A 20,735-nucleotide genomic window follows, 5' to 3' on the forward strand; every position below is an offset into this window, starting at 1 on the left:
ACCCAGGGTGACCGGTTTGGTGGAGCACTGGATGCAGCAGCTAAAATGTTCAGCAAAGCTTTTGACAGTGGGATTATCCCTATGGAGTTTGTGAATAAGATGAAGAAAGAAGGGAAACTGATCATGGGCATTGGACACAGAGTCAAATCAGTAAGGAAAATGCATTATTAGTACAAATTGGAAGTGTGTTTCTGTTCTTGATAGGTTTTTTGTTCTGTTTTTGTTTTTCTGAGGTATGTGGGGCGGATTGAAGGGAACAAAACTAGCAACTTTCAGAGGCAGCATTTGGTTCTCAGGACTTATAAACCATAAAAACATAAATAGTCAAGCTTAGGACAAGTACTTGTGTAAGATGCAACATCAGTGACTGCAATATATTCTTAACTTGCAGATAAATAACCCAGACATGAGAGTTCAGATTCTCAAAGACTACGTGAAACAGCATTTCCCCGCCACCCCACTGTTGGACTATGCACTTGAAGTAGAAAAAATTACAACTTCCAAGGTGAAATGTGCTAGTATTTATATTTTTGCAAGCGCTTTTTCTTACAGGGGGGAGAAGTGACCAGTAGTTAATGCTATATTTTAATTGCAAAGCACAGTAAATTGTTGCTGGGTTTTTATTCTTCTATGGAAGAGTTTGGGCCAAGTACAACTACACTTCAGTAAGGCTGGAGATGTTTGTTGGACACCAGGAAAACACTGAACAGACTGAAAGCCATTATCTGAGTTGTTCACAGTATATCTGGAACTGCTACATTCTTTAAGCCGGAGGCAGAGCTAGTATGTATGATGGGTGGTAGTAGATAAACTCTGCAGTTTTAGTAAAATGCAGCCCTGTTGTTTGAGGCTGTCCTTCCATCATTTCTGTTACGCATGGCTGTAGCTCAGGTTGCTGGACAGCCTCTTGTATCACTAGGTATGTGCCCACAATTATGGGTAACCTTCAAGTTACCCTTGAGGATGAAAATTACCAGATGAACATCACTTGCCATTGTTAACATCTTTATTTGGGGTGTGTGTGTTTATGTCCTTTAGAAACCAAACCTTATCCTGAATGTAGATGGCTTTATTGGAGTTGCCTTTGTTGATGTACTCAGGAATTGTGGCTCTTTCACACGGTAAGTACATATTGGGCTGTTTTTCTCTTGGATCATGGTCTGACAAAAAAAATGATAGAAGCCATACTGCCAGTCCATGTGAGACCAGGGTTTCAAAAAATATATTGATTTATTTTCTCTTGCAGGGAAGAAGCAGATGAATATATTGATATAGGAGCTCTTAATGGCATCTTTGTACTAGGCAGGAGTATGGGATTCATTGGTAAGTTTGCTGTGTTCCTGTCCCTTCGTTCCCTGGGGAGATGCACTGTCACCATGAACTAACACAAACGTGAAACTCTGGGGTCTCAGCCTAAAACCTAAGTTGTAGGAATCCAGAAATCAGAGTTGTTTTAAGACAACATACAAGTAGATTAGAAGGAGGCTCAGAAATGTTGTAACACAGTTGTTTTCCTTTTAGGACACTATCTAGATCAGAAGCGCTTGAAGCAAGGCCTGTACCGTCACCCGTGGGACGACATATCCTATGTTCTACCAGAGCACATGACTATGTGATAACCAGTAGTACTGCCTCAGAATGTCACTTCAAGAAGCTGGAAACCTGCACAGAGGACAGCCACAAATGGGACTTTGATGTATAAAGGCCATTGATGCATAGACATTGAGCTGCCTAGTTAAACTGTGCAAAGCAACTGTTTTATAAGAATAGAAACTTACTCAAAAACCAAAACTTATGATATTCCATGTTACCTGCTGTATTTAATACTGTCTCTCACACTTTTATTTTTTTCTACTCTTGTTTTATTTTGTTTCCAGGAAGGATTTTAAGGGTTTTGGGGGGGAATTTTTCTCATAGACGCAGTCATTTTGAACTTACCCTGACGGGGGGAAAAGTACCCATCATTCCCATAAGCTATGATTTGGGTGTTGTATTTTTTTTCATTGTTGTTGGTTGTTTTTCATTTTGTTTACTGTGTGTTCATCTTCACAGTCTAATCATCATAGCCTGAGTAGTGGGACCACTGCTGATGTATAACCAATGCTACTCAAACTCTGGTGTAGTAATTTAAAATGTAAAGCTGTAACATACTGCTGTTAAAACTGTGAAACTCCACATATTCCGGTGTCTGTATTTATGCAAACAACTTCTCATTTACTACTCGATTGCTGGTATATGGAATGTCAGTCTCCCGCGTTATCTGCAGATGAGAAAATAATCTCAGTAATAACTTTAGCATCCTACTTGTCTGTGTATTGTAACCAAACAAATAAATGATACACTACTAGCTTATCTGGATTCTTTTTTTCCCCTTCTCCCTTTTAAAGGTTGGTTGTAAACTTTATCTGGCTCTCTGACGAGCTTGGAAGTACTTGTATAACCACATGCCAAACCTCAGAGCAATTATTCCTCTGATAGTGTGCGTTCTAGAAGAGTTTTCTTAAAAAAAAAACAAAACCACATGGGACTTACCCCGTACTGTAGGTTAAGGGCTGCAACTTTGCAAAAGAGAAAAGAAAGAGTAGGAAAAAGAAGTATATAAGTGGAGATAGCATTATACCCTGGTTATGGGACTGTATCATGATGCATAGTAAAGATTGAATTGTCAGCTACACCTCGCTTTATTCTAATTAACAAACAAAAAAATGCATACCTCAGTCAGAGTTAGTGAATTTCTCACATGAAGTCCCTTCCTTGCAGGCTCACCTGAGAGAATGACGTTAAGAAGAAAAACGATCAAAAGGATAGCTCAAGGCTTTGACAAAAACCATGCCTGTATTTCAGGTGTAGCATCCCCGTACCCTTTGGCAGGGCCATCTCCTCCCTTTAACTTAACTTAAACCTGCACCACACCTAGCGAGCTCCCTTTGTGCTCCGTCACGATGCGGGGGGCACGGGGGGAGCACCACGGGGCAGCCCCGGCGGCTCCCTCTCGCCCCGCTTTTCCCCCTTGCTGGCCGGCGACACCCCGAGGGAAAAGCAGCTCCTGTCTGTCCCCAGCCCTCACTTTTCAAAGCGGAGGGCGGGGAGGCCCCCGGTGCCTCCGGGCAGCGCTGGGGGCGGATGCTCGCCTCAGGCACCCCCTTCTCCCCTCAGGGCTCCGCGGCCGCCATTTTAGCTCGGGCGGCGGCGGCGCCTCCCCGCCAGGGGGCAGCGCGGGGCCGGCCGAGGCGGCGCAGGCGCGGTGGCCGCAGCCCCGCCATGGCGGACAAGATGGCGGCGGCCGCGGCATCGCCTCAGCCGCAGCCGGGCCCCGGGTCTTCGGCGGCGGTGGCGGTGGCGGAGGAGGAAGAGGAGGATGGCGGCGGCGGCAGCGGGGGCCCACGGGGCGGTGGGGTGGACGGGGAGGTGGAAGCGGAGGAGTTCGGGTGCCCGGCGCACTGCGCTGACCTGGCGTGGCGGCAGAACGAGCAGCGCCGCCACGGCCTCTACTGCGACATCACTTTGGCTTTCGGCGGCGGCCGGCCGGGGGTTTGCCGCGAGTACCGGGCTCACCGCTCCGTCCTGGCCGCTGCCACCGAGTACTTCACGCCTCTGCTCTCGGGGGGCTTCGCCGAGTCGCTCTCGGGCCGCGTGGAGCTGCAGAAGTGGAGCTCGGAGGGCGGCCCCGACCCCGACACGGTGGAGGCCGTCATCGGCTTCATGTACACCGGCACCATCCGCGTCAGCCCCGGCAACGTCCACGAGGTGCTGGAGATGGCCGACAGGTGAGCTGGACCCTCTTCTGTTCCTCCTCGGGGGGCTGCCCGCCAGGCCGCGGCATCACCCCGATTTATTCCTTCCACAGGTTTCTGCTGACCCGGTTGAAAGAGTTCTGTGGGGAGTTTCTGAAGAAGAAGCTCAATCTGTCCAACTGCGTCGCGGTTCACAGCCTGGCCCATATGTATTCCCTGAATCAGCTGGCCCTCAAAGCTCAGGATATGATCAGGAGAAACTTCCACAGAGTTATCCAAGACGAGGAGTTCTACACTCTGCCCTTCCACCTCATCAGAGACTGGCTCTCAGACTCGGAGATCACGGTGGACTCTGAAGAAGTCCTCTTCGAGACCGTTTTGAAGTGGGTTCAGAAAAATCCCGAGGAAAGAGAGAGGTACTTTGAAGAACTTTTTAAACTGCTGAGGTTGTCTCAGATTAAACCCACTTACCTTACTCGCCATGTCAAATCTGAAAGGCTGGTATCCAGCAACGAAGCCTGTGTGAAGTTGGTGTCAGAAGCTGTGGAAAGTCACGCCTTGAGGTCTGAGAACTTGCAGTCCGGTAATCTGCAACATTCCACTTGTCCCGTAGCGTTGCTGCCACGTTTTGGACAAAACATGGACGTCATTATGGTGATTGGTGGTGTATCGGAGGGAGGAGATTACTTGAGTGAGTGTGTGGGGTATTTCATCGATGAAGATAGGTGGGTAAACTTACCGCACATACACAATCATCTTGATGGGCATGCTGTTGCTGTGACAGAATCTTATGTTTATGTGGCTGGCTCCATGGAACCGGGATTTGCCAAGACTGTAGAAAGGTACAATCCAAATAGAAATATTTGGGAGCAAGTCTCAAATTTAATAACCAGAAAACATTCCTTTGGCCTTACTGAAGTTAAAGGAAACTTGTACAGTATTGGCGGACATGGCAATTTCAGTCCTGGCTTTAAAGATGTAGCCATTTATAATCCCGAGCAAGACAAATGGCATAACCTGGAGTCAGCACCAAAGATTCTTCGTGATGTCAAAGCTGTTTCTGTAGAAGACCGATTTGTTTATGTTGCTGCTCGTACCCCAGTTGACAGTGATAGCGAAGATGGCTTGAGGGCAGTTATTATCAGATACGATGCTGAAACAAGGCAGTGGCAAGATGTAGAGTCTCTGCCGCTCATTGATAACTATTGCTCTTTTCAGATGTCAGTTGCAAACACAAACTTTTACCATACGGCATCCTGCTGCCCCAAGAGTTACCCTATCGATAATGAGGAAGCCAAGATAAAGATCTGTGGCAGAGCCTCAGACGAGATTCTTGAAAGTTTACCCCCAGAGGTTCTGAGCATTGAAGGGGCAGCTATTTGTTATTATAAAGATGATGTTTTCATCATCGGGGGGTGGAAGAACAGCGATGATATTGACAAGCAATACAGGAAAGAGGCTTATCGTTACTGTGCTGAGAGGAAGCGCTGGATGCTCTTGCCTCCCATGCCTCAGCCTCGCTGTAGAGCAACAGCCTGCCATGTGAGAATCCCCTTCAGGTGCTTGCAGGGCACACAAAGATATCCTATGCCACAAAACTTGATGTGGCAGAAAGATAGAATAAGACAAATGCAGGAAAGACAGATGCAGGAAATACACCGACACTCGCTAAGTTTACGAAGAATGCCACGCTCACAGATTGAGTGCTAGTGTCCGGAATATCACTCCTGATGAATCTAGTTTAGGAAATACTGGGCTAAACCATTTTCCTAGGCTCAATATGTCTTTATAAGACATCAGGATGTTGCTTGGGTTTGATGCGTAAAAATAACACCTCTTACTGAAAAGTAAGAAGTTCAAATTGAGGATGAATGGGAATTGAGAAACTATCAGAATCCAACAATATTACTTAACAGTGCCAAGGAAAAAACTACTTTCTTCTAATAGGTCACGAAATAGATCTTTCTTTTCAAGGGTTTCTGTTGAGTTAGTCTCTAACAGTTCTGTTTTGAAAATTGAAGATCTCTGTGTTAATTTGCCTGTTACATTTGTGTGTGCTGAAAGCACCTGTTTTATTTGCACTTAATATTTTGACATTCCTTTGACCCTCCTCAGTGACTAAACTTCACGTATAATTAGTGTTAGTGCACTTGGCTTTCCAAAGTTGGGGGCGAGCGCAATAGTTACACGTACGTATGAAAATGAAAGCACAATCTTTCTTTATAAAGAATTACTTCAGGATGTTTCTATGGCTATCAACTATTTTGTAACTGTACGTTGTAGAGAGGCAGCGGAGTTTGTAGTGGTTGATCAGTAGAACGTCAGACACTTGATAAAATGGAGAACTTGAGGCAGTGGATCTTTTCCAGGTATGTCTGGAGATGCGCTGAGTTTGTCTTTGACAACTTTGTTAGAAACTTGGGTCAACGGTCAGCCTGATGAAAGGAGTGGAAACCAGCGATGTAGTGTAGCCACATCAGCGTGGGTTAGTAAGAATGACATTATTGCCCAGGAATATATTGAAACCTGAGCTACTTGTCGATCCTTTCTCAAATATTGCACGCGTTTAATTCAAGTGAAAAAGCAGAAGAACCCCCACAAGCCTGTTTGCAGCCTGTTTTTGACAATCAATGCCTTTTGCCTTCAGCGTATTTTCCCTAGAAACTTAGGGTAGCTGTGCTGCAGTGCTGCTTAACGAATCAGCACTTGGTGTTCCTCCTGAAGGGACATCGTTGGCTCTCAGTTACTGATGACATGAAGATTTTTAGATGCATCTGGAGTTTTCAGTCTGTAAATAGTTTACGCGTGTACTGTGGATGTAAGGGTTAACCTGATTAAAGGTACCTTTGGGAGTTTTGAGGTAGTTTTGCATATATCAGGGCCCTGCTTGGCTCTGGTTTGTTTAACTGCTATACCCCCGAGGAACAGAAGGTGGAATAGTTCCTTGGGAGCATCGATGCCTCTCGGTTATTGCTCCCACTGAACACTCCTCCCTGATCTGAAGAGCTCCAGGACAGTTTTCGTTACTAGCGGATTCAGTGCATCCTTCCTACCTCCTTTCCTTCCCCATCCTTCCCTTCATTTGAATGTTCCAGGTTTTCACTTGTGACCAAACTCAGGACCTTAGGGAAGGGAAAGGGAGGAGTCACCACGTTGTTCCCAAACTTACGCAGACAAACATTGATGAAGAAGGTGTTCACTGTCTTCGGTTCGTATGATAATTTGCTGGTGGTTTTGATGTGGGCAACCTCATTGCAAAAGATCCTCTAAACACTTCTTGTTTGTTTGTTTGTTTTTGTTGTTTTTTAAACTGTTTGGCTTTCTGAACTGATACTTCTCATTTTCCAATTCAGCAGGCAACCTAGATCATATCTGAAACACTGGGTAAGTCTTTCAACCACATAATATGTAAAGGTTTCTCTGATGTGTACTTTCCTTAATGCTCCACTTTGCAGTTCACTCGTCACTTTGTTATCAATAACTGGTCTTTTTGTAATAAGAGAATAACCCAGCCATGTAAGTTAGATTGAAAATCCAACAGTTCAGTCTCAAATTACTTACTGATGGTAATCATCCTGTGTTGTATTTGCCTGTTGGATTATTATGCAAGGGCAGATTAAATTGTACAATGCTGGCTTAGTGCAAGAGAGGAAATGTTTAAGTTTGTTCAGGCTTAAGACTGATGTTCAGAAGTGACTGTTGCCAAATCAGCTCATGTAAGCACTTACGGAAGGGGTTAATCAGTGGAGTTTAGCCCATGAACTCTTGTGGGTTTGGCTGGAATATTTTTCAGAATTACTGCCCCTCCAGCAGGGTTTGTTAGTAGAAGATGTGCAAATGCCTCACAGCTTTTGTACAAACCCCATTGATTTAACCTACGTGGGAGCTGAATTTAAGACACTTTGTCAGACTTTGCACAGAAGCACCCAAGAAGAGTTTACCTCTTCCATCCCACCGCCTGGGCTATAAGGATTTGATGAGCAAAGGATGGTAGCATGGCACACCACCACAGCTCTGTCAAAGCCCTTATGTAGTCTGTCGGCAAGTCTGGGACAATTTTGGGGGGGAAATACTGAGATTGTTGTTTCAGTTAAATAGCCTGATATATGGCAGCATGCAACAAAGTTAGAAGCAAGAACAAACTTCTTGCAGTCTCTCTTTTTCTAAGCAAATTTGATATTTGCACGTACTGTGAGAACTTCCACCTGACATACACTCTGTCTAGTTTACTGAAGACATTCCACTTAAAGACAATGTCAAAATGGCTTAATATCTGTTTAACGTGTGGATGCCAGCCATGATTTTGTGTGTGGTGCACTATGTCTCTCCTTCTGTGTTCTGTTTGCATGAGGAGTGATGGACAGTGTGAACAGCACCGGTTTGCTCTAACTTTTGCTAGGCCAATTCAGTGGAATTTTTAAGTAGTGAGGTTTTTTTTTTTTAGCCTTGACTTTAAGTGGACCAATTGCTTTGCAGTTTTTTAACTGACAAGTCTAACCATCCATTGTCTCACCTGTAGGTGTTCAGAAGAACTGAATTTGGCTGTAATTTAGCTCACTAACCTGTGAAACGTGTAACAAACTCCTTGGGGCCCTTGACTGCTGTAGCTTGCTGGGTATTTATAAAAAATGATCCTATAAGCAACAGGCTGGGAATTCTTTCACTGTGTTTGTACTGGCTAGTTAAATGTCAGTAAGATCCTAGTGTGAATTCAGGAAGTATTACAAGGCTGACTTCTGGCCCTCTAAATGTAAAGGAACATCAGACGGTGTTTTTCCTCCTCCTTATGACAATCACACCTCTATAGCTGTACTGAATGTGTGCCACAAAATGCATGTTTCACGTCCCGTTGTTCTGCTCAAGGTATTAGTGAAGTAGGACACGTCCTGCCCAGCACTAGGTGCTCACTGTAGTCAGTTCTAGGTGCCATAAATGTACATAATATTTTATAAGGACATGAATACCCTGTTAGTATGCTGGGTTTGTATATATTTTCAATAAGACTTCCTCTCACACGTAGTAGGACACTACTCCAGAAATAAATGCCAACTTTTTAACATACGTAATGAATAATGATCCTAGATGGATCACTATTCACAACTTGAGTCACTGAGAATAGCAACTTCTGAGGTTATTTTCAACACAACGTTGCAATGCTATGGGGTAACATTCAGTGGGTTTAAAAAAAGTAAATGTTTTATGGCTTAGATTTATTTTCAGCTGTGTCCATGTTATGTTACAAAGTAAACCATATTTCTAATTTGACAGTCTTAAGTGGAAGTCTTATAAAACAGGTGCTCCTGAGGATCTAATCCTATTACTAATGCAAATGTTAAGTGTGGAACTAACTAGATGTTCGAAGACCATTAATAGTCAGATACTCCTTATAGGTCCATGTCACTGTGGATCACGGCAGCTGTACTCTCCTCAATGTTAATGTAGACTTCAGCAAGTTGCTTGGGCAAGCAGCACTCCTGTACTTACTTCCAGTAAGGTAAAGTAGTGTGTGTCTATAGGCTGTTTGAAACTCCTACTGTAATGTTCTTCACATTAAATACACTGTACTAAAGTTTATTGTAATAAGTGAATCAATGCAAATAAACCTTTTATTTCTCTAGCGTTCTGTCGTGCGTTGTGCCTCTTCCTGGCAGCCAATATGTCTAAATCATACTTTTTTTTGGTGCCATAGAGTGAAAGTTTTACTTACTAATCATTCTTCTGGTCTGTATCAATTGTGCTTACTTTTAGAATAAGCGAATACATTCATTTGCTGCTTAGAAGACTTTATTAGCTAAGGGGAGCCGTTTATACAGGCAGGGTACTTGTTGAGGAAGTGTACTTGACTTCTGTTTGCAGTGACTCCAGGCTGTAGTCACGTCTGGCGGCGTACTCGCCGACGTTCGACAGCCCTGGCACCACGCAACAGCTCAAAGCACTGCGGTAGATGCCCATGTCGTGAGCATCGTACCAGTCGTCAGCTTTTTCGTCGTAACACTCGACGTTGAAAGTGGTAGTAAAACCGTTAAAGCCACCAACCACAAACAAAAGGTCGTCCACCACCTCGATGCCAAAGTTGCTGCGAGGGTTGAACATGGTGGGGACGGTGCGCCACGTGTTGGCGATGGGGCTGTAGGCTTCCACGGTCCGCAGACGGTTCACTCCGTCAAATCCTCCTACCTGCAAACGTCAAAGGTACAGAGCTGAAATAGGCCTTTCCCCTTCTGCGTTGTGGATGTGTAAGACTTTCAACTTGTCTCGCTTTGTTGAGTTTGAGCATCGTCTCAAAACACAACGCAGACTGCGCCCTTCTTGTTCCAGAGCTTCCAAAACTATCTTGTGTGTCTGTCAGATTCTTATACTTACCCACACGCTGCATTTAGGTTCTGTGTAGGATAAGCAGGACCAAGCAGAAGTACTGAGCTGCTAAAAGATTTTATCAACAGCAGAAAATAATTTCTTTGCTATGACAGTTTAAAAGTTATGTATTTTCTCCTAATGAAAAGCATGCAGGTGACAGTAGTTTCAGGGGTATTTTAACCATTCTTGCCCTCAACTTTCTTCCCCAAATCTCACTTTGATTTTCAAGCTGGCCACTTGCTTCTAGCTGGGAGATGCAGGTTAGCAGAGTTTCAGCCCATTAAACAACAAAAAAGTACCACGAGTGCTGGGTGCTGTTGTGGCAGAGGTACCACTTCTACCTTACCGCATACACTTGTTTTCCATATGCAATCACACCTACTCCACTTCTTCTGCTTCTCATGGGGGATATAAAGGTCCACTGATCCGTTGTGGCATCGTACACTTCAGCTGTGGATAAGCATTCATTCCCATTGAACCCACCACATATATACACCTGTTTAAAGGAGGAAAAAAAAAAAAGGTGAGCAGGGTGCTTGTATTGGTGGGAGAACATGCTGAGAAGAAAATGGCCTGGCTGTGGGTTTTTTTTTATGTTTATTTTTTTTAAAGAGAATTGTCTTTTTGCCCTGGGTTGGAGGTAGTAACAGTGCAGGGAGTTATACGAAGCAGCAGGGTTTTGATCCGTTTTTTCCTGAGCTATGTGAAGCATCCAGGCGTGGTATGTGACCTGCGGCCACAAGTATTGTCCAGCAGCAGCCAGTTTCGCCTCTTAGCTTTATATCTGTAGCTCCAGGATTTAATGAGCAAGGTTTACGTGAACTTTTCCCCCTCTGTTTTAAATGACTCATCATGTTAAAGGGAGCGATTGTTTTGTGTCTAGCTCCCACAGCTCCTCTTTTCTATCTAGAGGACTAACACTGGGTGGAAGCTCTGTTCATCCAGCACACAAGGCTGAGCTCCACAAGGCTCTCCACCCCACCACCCTCTAAAAAAGCCCAAGGCTCGTGCTCACCGTGTAATGCTACCCAGTGCTGTTTGCTGCCTTGTCCTGCTCACCGTACTACAACCAGAACCGCTGTCACAAATCCCCCCAGGCCTTTTACCTTGTCGTACAGCGTGGTTGCACCAGCGTCGCTTCTCTGCTCGTGCATGGGAGCGATCAGCGTCCACTGGTTGGTCTCGGGCTCGTACCGTTCGGCCGTGCTGAGGCGCGTGTACCCGTCGAACCCCCCCATGGCGTAGATGTAGTTGTTGAGCACGGTGACGCTGACGTAGCAGCGCCGCGAGTGCATGGGCGCGACCTGGTGCCACGTTTTCTTCAGCGGGTCGAACCGCTTGACGCTGTTAAAGTAATCCACGCTGTCGAACCCTCCGATAACGTAGACGAAGCCTTTCAGGAAAGCGGTGCCGTGGTAGGCGCGGGGGCTCTCCTCCTGGCACGTCACGTTCACCCACTTGTCCGCCCGGGCGTCGTAGGTCTCGATGGCGTTGGTCGGGCTCCCCCCGCTCCAGCCCCCGATGGCGAAGAGGATGGCGTAGGGCAGGCGAGGCCGGGTGAGGGGGTTGACGAAGTCAGAAACCGAGGGGCCGTTGGCGCTGAGGTCGTACATGGCCGTCAGCGCGTTGATGATGATGGGCTTGCAGTCCTCGTTGTCCTTCACGTAATCGTGCATTTTGACTTTCTTCATGAAGTGGTCTGCCTGCATCAACGCCAGTCGGACCTGAAAACGCAAGCGGAGGTGAGGGTATTGGTGTTAAATGCTTAACATTTTGGTGTCTTTCCCAGATAGGTCTGATGCTGGCTGGCTTTGATTTCAGGCTAGAGTGTTGTCTAAAGCTTATCACAGAACCAGAGAATTAAACGTGTGGCTTTTAGCTTGTCCTGAAAAGGGTACACAAGGGTAAATGATCCCATTTTGGGGGAGCCTGCCACGACTCTTCCATGGCGCTCTCCTGCCCGCAGGCTGAAGCTGCTGTAGCTCCTGCTGCTGTTTGCATAGTGCAGCTTGTCTACAAACACCCATAAGCTTTGTGTACCTGGCCATAATGTCAGCCCGTGTAATCTTCAGCCCTTCCCGGATGTGAGGAATGATTAAACTCATGAGGAAACGTGCGCTTAAAAGGGCCTCCCCAACCTCGGCAGAGCACGTAACAGCACGTAACGCACGCTTTTCCCCGAGCAGTGCTGGGAGGCTGCTATTTCCTCCGCTCTGACGAGGAAAGAGAAGCGAGCCACATCTCCAGAGCCACGTAGGGGGGCAGGATAGGTGCCCCCGCAGCCGCACTGACCTTGCTCAGCAAGACGGAGATGTACTGCTTCCTGTTCTCAGGGTCGTGGGCGATCCACTTCAGGATGGCCTCGAACACCACGTCTTCTTGTTTCACGTTGAGTTCGTCTTTCTCGATGATGCCCTTCAACTCGTCGACGGAGAGGTCTAGAAACTCCGTGGACACTTTGATCAGCTCCTCGAAGTTATGGAGGATGAACGTGTAGGCAGTTTGTTGCAGGTTGGGACAGTGGTAACAGTTTGTGAGTCGGCAGATGCCGATGCAATTCTCCAAGCACAGCTGAGATTTCAAGAACTCGCAGCACAGTCTGACGATGCCCATGATGTTGAACTGGTCCGCTGCGGACAGCAAACTTTCAACATTCTCGGCAGTGACCGGTACTGTCCTGGTGTAGGCATACTCGATAACGAGCTTCATCATTTCAGGTGAAATGCCAGGGATTTTGTATACAATCTTCTCTTTGTTGTTCCAGCCACTGGTAAACAAAGCCCTGACAAAAATGATAAAAAAATAAAATAAAAAAACAATGTTGGGGGAAAAAAAAGGCTTTTCCTGTGTTAACCCCCGACCCTGTTTTCCCATATGCCTTCCTCCCTGGGCACTGGTTTTGGGCACTAGCAGCAGTCATGCTGGGAGGCCCTGTGGTTTATTGATCCGTGTTTTACCAGCTTGTTGGATGGTTTAAAATAGGAGCCACAGCCTCAGGCCGTGGACAGAGAGCAACAGAGCCCATGGCCACCTTGCTCCAGAGACTAACGGTGTGGGGGGCAAGAAAAACTTGTGCTAGGGGCCGGGCTGGCCACGTTCCCAGCCCTACATTCATCAGACACCGCTGCCAAGGTGTCTGCAAAATGCCAGGGTGTGGGGTTTCGTTCTGGTGACCAGGCTGCTATCAGGACTATCTACATCTGCTGGCCGAGAGGTTTAGTGCCGACATAAGCACCAGAGGTACATTAAGAGCATCTGACCCAGCCTAGGAAATGCCATTTGTCCCCATTCCCCCTGTAAACTCATTTCTGGTACTGACCTAAAATAATGACTGCAGCTACAGAGGATGTTCTTGTGAGCATTGAATTCAAACCCATTCACATCAATGATCACGTCACAGAGTTTCCCTTCCAGGCGAAGCTCGTTGAAGATTTCGCAAGCCATCGCACTCATCTTCCTCTCCATTTGTGAGGCCGAAGAGCTGGTGGGAGCCGAGGTGTCGTCCATGTCGGAGCCGGGGTCAGCGGAAGGAGCTTCTCTAAGGTGCTACAGGGCTTTCTCCTTGCCCTCCTACATTTTGTCCGAAATGCTGCCTTGTCTGGTGGTTCTGGAACCTGCCCCATAGTGAGCTCACAGAGGCCGGGAGGACCCTGGAGCTGCTGCCTGTGGGGCTGGGGGGGCTCAAGCCCTGTGGGCACGGGGGTCCTGCTCCTCCTCGCTCCCCCAAATCTCAGCATAGACAAGGCTGGACCTTGTACCCACACCTCGCTGGTGGCTGCTCAGGGCACAGACAGCCCCGTGCCTCCCGTGCAGCTTGCTTGTATCATTTAGCCCCCATATAAAGCCCCCCCCATGGCAGGCACCAACTGCTTAGAAGTGCCCCAACACGATGGAGGAAGCCAAGACACGGGCTTGCTTGGGCGGGTGGTGAAGCCACGAGCCTTGCACTGCTTCTTTGGAGGAGGGGAAGGTTTTTTTGGGGGGGCCAAGCCCAGGAAGAGGAGAGTGGGGTGCACCTGGGGCCCCCTCCTGACTCCTCAGGGCCACCTTCCCCATGGACTCTGTCACGGCTGTAGGTGAGATGGGTGCCGAGGGAGCACCCCTAGGACTGGTATAAACAAGAAAAATAAATTGAAAAAAATAGTTTAAGAAAAAAGTAATAAAAAGTTTGGACTTTTTCATTTTGCTGCTGGTGTTGTTTTATTATTATTATTATTTATTTATTTATTTATTTTTAAGTTAGACGGTTCTGTGGCAGCGCTGGGGAGGATGCAGCCGCTAGCAGCCCTTGCCACGTATTTTTATTTATTTAATTAATTATTTTTTAACCTTTCTCTTTCGCCTTCCCGGCTCGGGGGCTTCTCGCAAAGGAGCCGCAGCAGCGAGCGGCGGGGGGAGGGGGATCGCGGGGCAGGGGCTCCGCTGCACCCGTAGGCGACGGGAGACCCCGGCCAGCTCCGAATACCCCCAAATACCCCTCAAATACCCCTAAATTTCCCCGAATACCCCCGGGTCCTTCCCCCCCCCCCGGACCCGCCTCCCTGCCCGGCTCCTCCCCGCGGCTGCGCGGCCCCGGCTGGGCCCTGGCGGAGCGGAGCGGGGCGAGATGGTGAGCGCGGGGCCGGGGGGGGGGGGTCCCTGGGGAACGGGGAGAGCAAGGGCTGGGGGCACCCAACCCCTCTGGGGTGTCCCTGAGCCCCTGGGGGGGGTCTCTTTGCCTGCAGGTGCCCGAGCTGGAGAAGCCCACGGTGCGCATCCTGCGGCCGGAGCGGGTGCTGGGGATAATCCGGGCCATCAAGGAGCAGGGGAGCAGCAAGCTGCAGGTACCGGGCCCCAGCACCGTGCTTTCACCTCCTCCCCCCCCCACACACACCCTAATTTTTGCATCCCCCCCCCCAGCACCCAGATGCACACAGCACGCTCTCTGCGCGGTTTGCTGGTGCAGGGGGAAAAGCCCCAGACGAGCTGGGGGGAGCTGTGTTTGCAGGCTGCCCTTTGCTTCCCTCTTATGCAAGCTATAAATATTAGCCAAGCCCCAAACCTCCCCCCCCCCCCACACACACACCCAGTGGGGAGGATTAAGCCTTTTGGTGCTGATAAGAGTGCCTGGGGTGCAGGAGGGGTGCTGCCTGGCTCAGCTAGGGGGGGGGGACATGTGCTTCCAGCTGGCAAGGGCACCCAAATTCCCATCCCCAAGCTGCTCCCGTGCTCTGCTGCGGCTCTGTGCTCTCACGTGAGATGTGCTGACGCCGGATTTGCATCCTTGGCCGGGTACTGCAAGGGCAGAATGAGCTGGCTCACCTGCAGCTTTTGGTCTTTTCTCACCCTCCAGGTCATCTCTGACTTCGACATGACGCTGAGCAGGTTCGGGTGCAACGGCAGGCGCTGCCCCACGTCGCACAGTGAGTTAAAAAAGCCTTGCTGTCGGCTTTTCCTGCCCCTAATTCTGGGGGGTTTTTCTGTGTCTGTATCCGCAGCGGGTGCTGCTTTCACAGCCCTCACCTCTAGGCAGCCCAAAAACCATCTCCTGGTCTTTGTGCTCCAGCTTTGCAGACGAGACTCGCAGATGCTCCTTCCCTTTCTCACGCTTGAATCCTAAAACTTTCAGCCTTCACGTTTCTGGGCTACAAAAAGGGAATTTTGTCTTTGCAGATATCCTCGACAACAGTCGTGTTGTTAGTGAGGACGGCAAGAAGAAGGTAAGCGTTGTTTTGCAGGGCTCTTCACCCCCATGGCCCATCATCTTGGGCTTATATTGGCTGATGATAGCAGAGGGGAAAGTAAAAATGAAAGTTTCATTTGCATACTCAGCTGTGGGCTTTTTTGGTCTGATAAGAGCAGGAAGCGTGTCTGCTTACTCCTCTGTACCTGGAGTATTTGGGCCAAGAGGAGACGCAGCCAAGCTAGCGGTGGATTAACTCTTCCTTCAGAGATCCCCAGATTTGCTCTGAGTGAAGTGGTTTTGGCCGTGTTTTTGTTGTGTATTGCGTTGCTTTGGGGGAATTCAGAAGTGCTGCGTCTGCTGATTACGGTCTCTTTGGACTCAGTGTTCGCTCTGTGTTCTCACTTGCGTACGATGTTCCAGTTAAAGGATCTGCTGCACTATTACTACCCCATAGAAATCGATCCCAACCGGACCCTGGAAGAGAAACGTCCCCTGATGGTGGAGTGGTGAGTGCCTGCCCGTGGTCTGCTTGTTTCCTTGGGGAGCACTGGGGGAAACAGGAGAAAAAGGGAATTCCTGAGTCGAGGCCAGGCACAGAGGAACGTGCTGAGCCCTAGAAGTGGTTCCTTTTGCTTGTAGGGTCCCCTTTAACATTTTTTGGGTGTGTGGCACGCGCTCACCTGATTGTGCCTGTCACACCCAGCTGGCAAATAATTTGAGTCACTGGATAAAAAGCAAAAGCTACAAGATCTTGAAGAGGAGGGGGGGCTGTCCTTGTTGTCCTTGCCTTCAGGCACAGGAGTGGTGATGCTGGATCCCTGGCACAGGTCTGATTTCCCTGCACGCTGGTGCCTGATGTTGGTGCTGGCAGTTCTCTGGGTCTCACAGCATGTCCTTGGGTATCACAAAGTGCAAGGGACTTGAGGATGCAGCTGAGCACGTTGGTTGTTTCAGAGCAGAAAGCCATAGATAAATCGGTGCTTATCACCTCCTCCTGGCACCTCCTTGCCCCCCGAGGACTGCAGTGCACAAGACTTGCACTTCCTATAGGCTTAGCAGCCATACCAGGAAGTTTCTAGCTATTAATTTTCTGCCTGCCTCGAGCTTGGCTGCCCAGGAAGCTCACCCTGCTGCCTTTCCCTAGGTGGACCAGGGCCCACGACCTGCTGTCGCAGCAGAAGATCCAGAAGGGTGACATCGCCCAGATAGTCAGGGAATCAGACGTGATGCTGAGGTATGTGCCGGGGGTCGGTGCGCTGCCTGGGGCCCTTCCTCCCCCGCAAGTAGTTCCCCCAAGGCCACGTTGCCGCTCGTGTTTTCGGAGAAGAATCTGGGGGAAGCTGAACTGATTTCTCACTTCACCTGCTCGCTCTGATCCTCACGCCGCCCCCGATGTGTAGCAGATGCAAATCTCTCTTCCTTCCTGGGGCTGAGCTTTGTGACAGAGCCAGAAGCCAGCACCACCAGCTGCAGCCTGAGCTTTGCTCCCCGAGGCTGCGGGCTGCCCGGCTCCTGGGCTGGCTCCTTCCTGCCCAGAGCCTCTTCCATCTCCTTTCATCTTGGCAAGGAGCACCCAGATGAAGCTCCCCGAGCCTGGGCAGGCAGCAGGCAGCTCCCCTCTTCCAGAATAGATTTTCTCCCCGCTCACTGTAACCGCTGAGCCTTATCCAGGCCCTTGACTCAGCATCAGGTTTCACCCACAGCACTAAACCGTTGCCCTAAAAAATGCTGCCGAAGCTGGCTGTGGTGGTGATGTTCCTGGAAGTGGTGCAGGGAACCCTGCTTTGAATGAGCTGCTGGTCTCAGGGGGGAGGTGGCACTGTGTGCCTGGGTTTCTGTGGGGTCAGAGCTCCTTTTGTGCATGGAAATCATGTCCTGGCACCCGTGCTGGTGGGCATGTGCCTGAGCTTGCTGGGCTGGGTGCTGCTCTCAGGGGGCTCTGGGTGCTCTCAGGAGGCTCTCAGGGGGCTCTGGGTGCTCTCAGGAAGCTCTCAGGGGGCTCTGAGTGCTCTCAGGAGGCTCTCAGGGGGTTCAGGAGGTGAATGGCTCACATGCCTCACCTTGCTCTGTACCTCCCCGCAGGGTTGTTTTGTTGAGGTGAGGTCTGGTGGCTCTGCTGTGCACCCTCAGCGTGCACCACAAAACCCCAAAGCACCTTGATTTTTGCAGAGCAGGCACAGGCTTTTCTTTTTGGGGAGTCCCAGGCAGAAACGTGAGCCTTGGAGCTGAGAGTGTTGGCAGCCCACCGTGCACAGAGCACCTCTTGCTGGGAGGGAGTAACGTAATACCCTGTCACGGACGCTTCTCTTCCAGGGATGGATTCAATGAATTGTTTGATCAGCTGTACAAGCACAACGTCCCCATATTCATCTTCTCTGCTGGCATCGGCGATGTCCTCGAAGAGATAATCCGGCAGGCCAACGTCTTCTACTCCAACGTCAACGTGGTGTCCAACTACATGGACTTCGACGACAGCGTGAGTCCGTGCAGAGAGCCTGCAGGGGGGAGGTTTGTGAGGCTGGAACGTGGTGCTGTGATAGATTGAACAGACACGCTGCTAGGTTCAAAGCTGCCCGTTAAAATTATGAAGTATTGGATCCCTCTAGGTAGGACCGGCCCTTTTCTGGGCCATGGGAGCACCGTAGGGGCTTTGGGATGCCTTGCTGCCACCACAGATAGCACAGGAGCAGCTGAGCATCGATGCTCAGGATTTTGTAGGTTCCTCATCTTCCAAACTTGCTTTTGGAAGCTGAAGGTGAGCTGTGTGTCTGGGTATGCCCGGGCTGGATGCTGATCCGGCGCTGCACGCTCAGTGCACGGTCAGCATGGAGTTAACCGACCGCAGAGGTCTCCCCTGATCTGAAAGCCAGATGTCCTTTAAAGCAGCTTGGAAGGCCTTTGTTGATGTGCGAAAGCCTGAAAAGTCCCAGTTCACATCAGAAAATGACCTGCTGTGCACAATGAAGCCCTCTGTTCCCGCGGGTGGTATGCTGGGGCCAGCAGCCTCCGGGGGAGATGGGGCAGCAGAACAGCCCTGCCTCCCTCCTGGGGCTCCCTGATTGTGGCTTTCCACGGCCCCTGAAGAGCACCAGGGCAGTACAGAGCCCAGCCCGAGATCTCCAGGATCCTTCGGGTTCTCACCATATGGAACAGGCTCATCCTGCAAAATGGAGCCCTTGGGGCCTCTCTCCCCGTGTTTCGTGGCTCCTTGGGCACGTCTCGGAGACGAGAGCTGTCATTCTGCGAGCGTCCCCACCTCATCCCCCTCCCAGAAGGGGGTCTGCGGCTGCAGCACGGCAAAAGGGTTGCTTTGGGATCAGCGTGGCTGTCCTGTTTTGCACAGGGAGTCCTCAAGTGCTTCAAGGGACCTCTCATCCACACCTACAACAAGAACAACAGCGTCCTGCAGGGGACGGAGTATTTCCAGCAGCTGAGCGGCAGGACGAGCATCATCCTGCTGGGGGACTCCATGGGGGACCTGACGATGGCAGACGGGGTTCCCAGCGTGGAGAACATCCTCAAGATCGGCTTTCTCAATGACAAGGTGGGTGTGAGAAGCAGCCTTCTTGCTGCCAGAGCGTGGGGGATGCTGGATTTGTCTCAGCTCCCGTGGAGTGTGCAAGGGAGCTGTGGAGCTCCTGGTGCACTTCAGGCATTTTTTTTGGGGTGGTTATTGAGTTATTGGCCCTTCTTGTCTATAGCACCAAGAAATGCAAGGGGTGTGGGTGCAGCATCTTCATTCTCAGCTGTTCACAGTCCTCTTTCTCTGTGGTCCTCTCCTCTTCTCCCTTCCCTGGTGGCCTCACGGCAGGTGGAAGAGCGGAGGGGGAAGTACCTGGACTCCTACGACATCGTTCTGGAGAGCGACGAGACGCTGGATGTGGTCAACGGCATCCTCCGCTACATCCTTCTGGAGACATGAGCTGGGAACCTGGCATCCCAGCCCCGGCCAGGGGAACCAGCGGACGTCCTTCCACTGGCAGAGCCGGGCTGGGTTTTCTGGTACCCGCCTGAATCCATCCTGGTGCCTGGGGCAGTCTCCCTGCCCCGGCTCTTGTGTGTCGTGTCCATCCCAAACCTCGCCGCCTGTCCTCCTGGAAGCGGAGGGCTGAGATGTGGGAAGCAAGGAGCCTGCTCCTTGTGCCCCGTCGGCTCTGCTGCTTCCCCCTCAGACCTCGTCCCAGCTCCGGGGGCCACACAAACCATTGGTGTTTGGGGCAGAGACATCCCTGCGCTTAGCTTCAGTGGCTGAGCACAGAAACGGAGGTGGTTTGCTGTTGGTTGAGGGCAGACCCCTTTTAGATCGAAGCTGTTCGGTTTTAACTGCGTTCCCATCTAAGAAAACAAATTTCTCTCCTGATGTCCTGTGTTCTGTGGCTTTGAGGTGCTCAGGCTGAGCTCCAGGCACCTCTGGGCATTGCCAAGCAGTGCTCCTGCTGCCAAAAATCCACTGATCCCTGTGCCTTCAAGTCTCAGCCTCTGCTCCTGCGTGGGTGCAGGACCCATTGCCCAGCAGGGCTTTGGGGTGGGAAGGGAAAGGAAAAGGGAAGGGGAAAGAGAAGGGAAGGGTTTGGGCAAATGCTGCAGCAAGGCTGGGGCTGGGAGAAGCGTTTGAAGCCCATGGGTGGGATCGGGGAGGAGTGGCCAGCTGCAGAGTGAGGGGTTTTGGGGAGCATTTTAGGTAAGGGTGATTCCATCCGAAACTGCTGGGCTCGTTCTGGGCTCTTGGAGGAGCGGTAGGAAGAAGCCCTTTTATTTTTGTGGAGCCTCTGGTGAAATTAATGAAGAGGAAAACTCTTGACAGCCCCGATGGCAAGCGGCAAATTGAGACCCTGGTGTGGGAAACTGCTCTCATCCCACCCTGCTGTGCTGATGGCAGGGACCTGCACCTCGCGGTGTGAGCTGCAGTAGGGCTGCGTGGGGAAGGTTAGGATCCAGCCCCGGTCCGCAGCATGTAACTGGTGGCACCTCTTGGCCTG

At 50.0% G+C, this 20,735-nt stretch overlaps 4 protein-coding genes across 5 annotated transcripts in view; 3 read left to right on the forward strand and 1 right to left on the reverse strand.

Moving 5' to 3' along the window:
* ACLY (ATP citrate lyase) overlaps positions 1–2,346 on the forward strand; it is a 28,695-nt gene extending 26,349 nt beyond the window's left edge. For both annotated transcript variants that reach the window (XM_082778931.1, XM_082778932.1), the window contains 5 exons: positions 7–150; positions 392–505; positions 1,039–1,121; positions 1,247–1,323; positions 1,522–2,346. In XM_082778931.1, the coding sequence (XP_082635057.1) occupies positions 7–150; positions 392–505; positions 1,039–1,121; positions 1,247–1,323; positions 1,522–1,616 (513 nt within the window). In that variant the 3' untranslated portion in view covers positions 1,617–2,346. The remainder of the gene's footprint in view (positions 1–6; positions 151–391; positions 506–1,038; positions 1,122–1,246; positions 1,324–1,521) is intronic.
* A 915-nt stretch (positions 2,347–3,261) lies between these two features.
* On the forward strand, positions 3,262–9,291 carry KLHL11 (kelch like family member 11; the record flags this gene model as incomplete). The annotated part of the gene is made up of 2 exons (XM_082779097.1): positions 3,262–3,767; positions 3,848–9,291. The coding sequence occupies 2 exons, from the start codon at positions 3,262–3,264 to the stop codon at positions 5,442–5,444; spliced, it is 2,103 nt and encodes a 700-aa protein (XP_082635223.1). The 3' UTR covers positions 5,445–9,291.
* A 248-nt stretch (positions 9,292–9,539) lies between these two features.
* Positions 9,540–14,063, reverse strand: KLHL10 (kelch like family member 10; the record flags this gene model as incomplete). Its single annotated transcript, XM_082779099.1, has 5 exons — positions 13,411–14,063; positions 12,384–12,873; positions 11,198–11,815; positions 10,438–10,587; positions 9,540–9,911 (listed from the first exon to the last, which is right to left on the reverse strand). The coding sequence occupies exons 1-5, from the start codon at positions 13,596–13,598 to the stop codon at positions 9,540–9,542; spliced, it is 1,818 nt and encodes a 605-aa protein (XP_082635225.1). The 5' UTR covers positions 13,599–14,063.
* A 561-nt stretch (positions 14,064–14,624) lies between these two features.
* On the forward strand, positions 14,625–20,196 carry NT5C3B (5'-nucleotidase, cytosolic IIIB). The gene is made up of 9 exons (XM_082779098.1): positions 14,625–14,700; positions 14,816–14,914; positions 15,424–15,493; positions 15,744–15,790; positions 16,177–16,262; positions 16,901–16,990; positions 18,070–18,232; positions 19,100–19,300; positions 19,568–20,196. Exons 1-9 carry the CDS (start codon positions 14,698–14,700, stop codon positions 19,676–19,678), a joined length of 870 nt encoding a protein of 289 aa, XP_082635224.1. The 5' UTR covers positions 14,625–14,697; the 3' UTR covers positions 19,679–20,196.
* Positions 20,197–20,735: the final 539 nt, after the last annotated feature.

This window comes from Aythya marila (assembly GCF_965140915.1).
Source record: "Aythya marila genome assembly, chromosome: 25".
NCBI lineage: Eukaryota > Metazoa > Chordata > Aves > Anseriformes > Anatidae > Aythya > Aythya marila.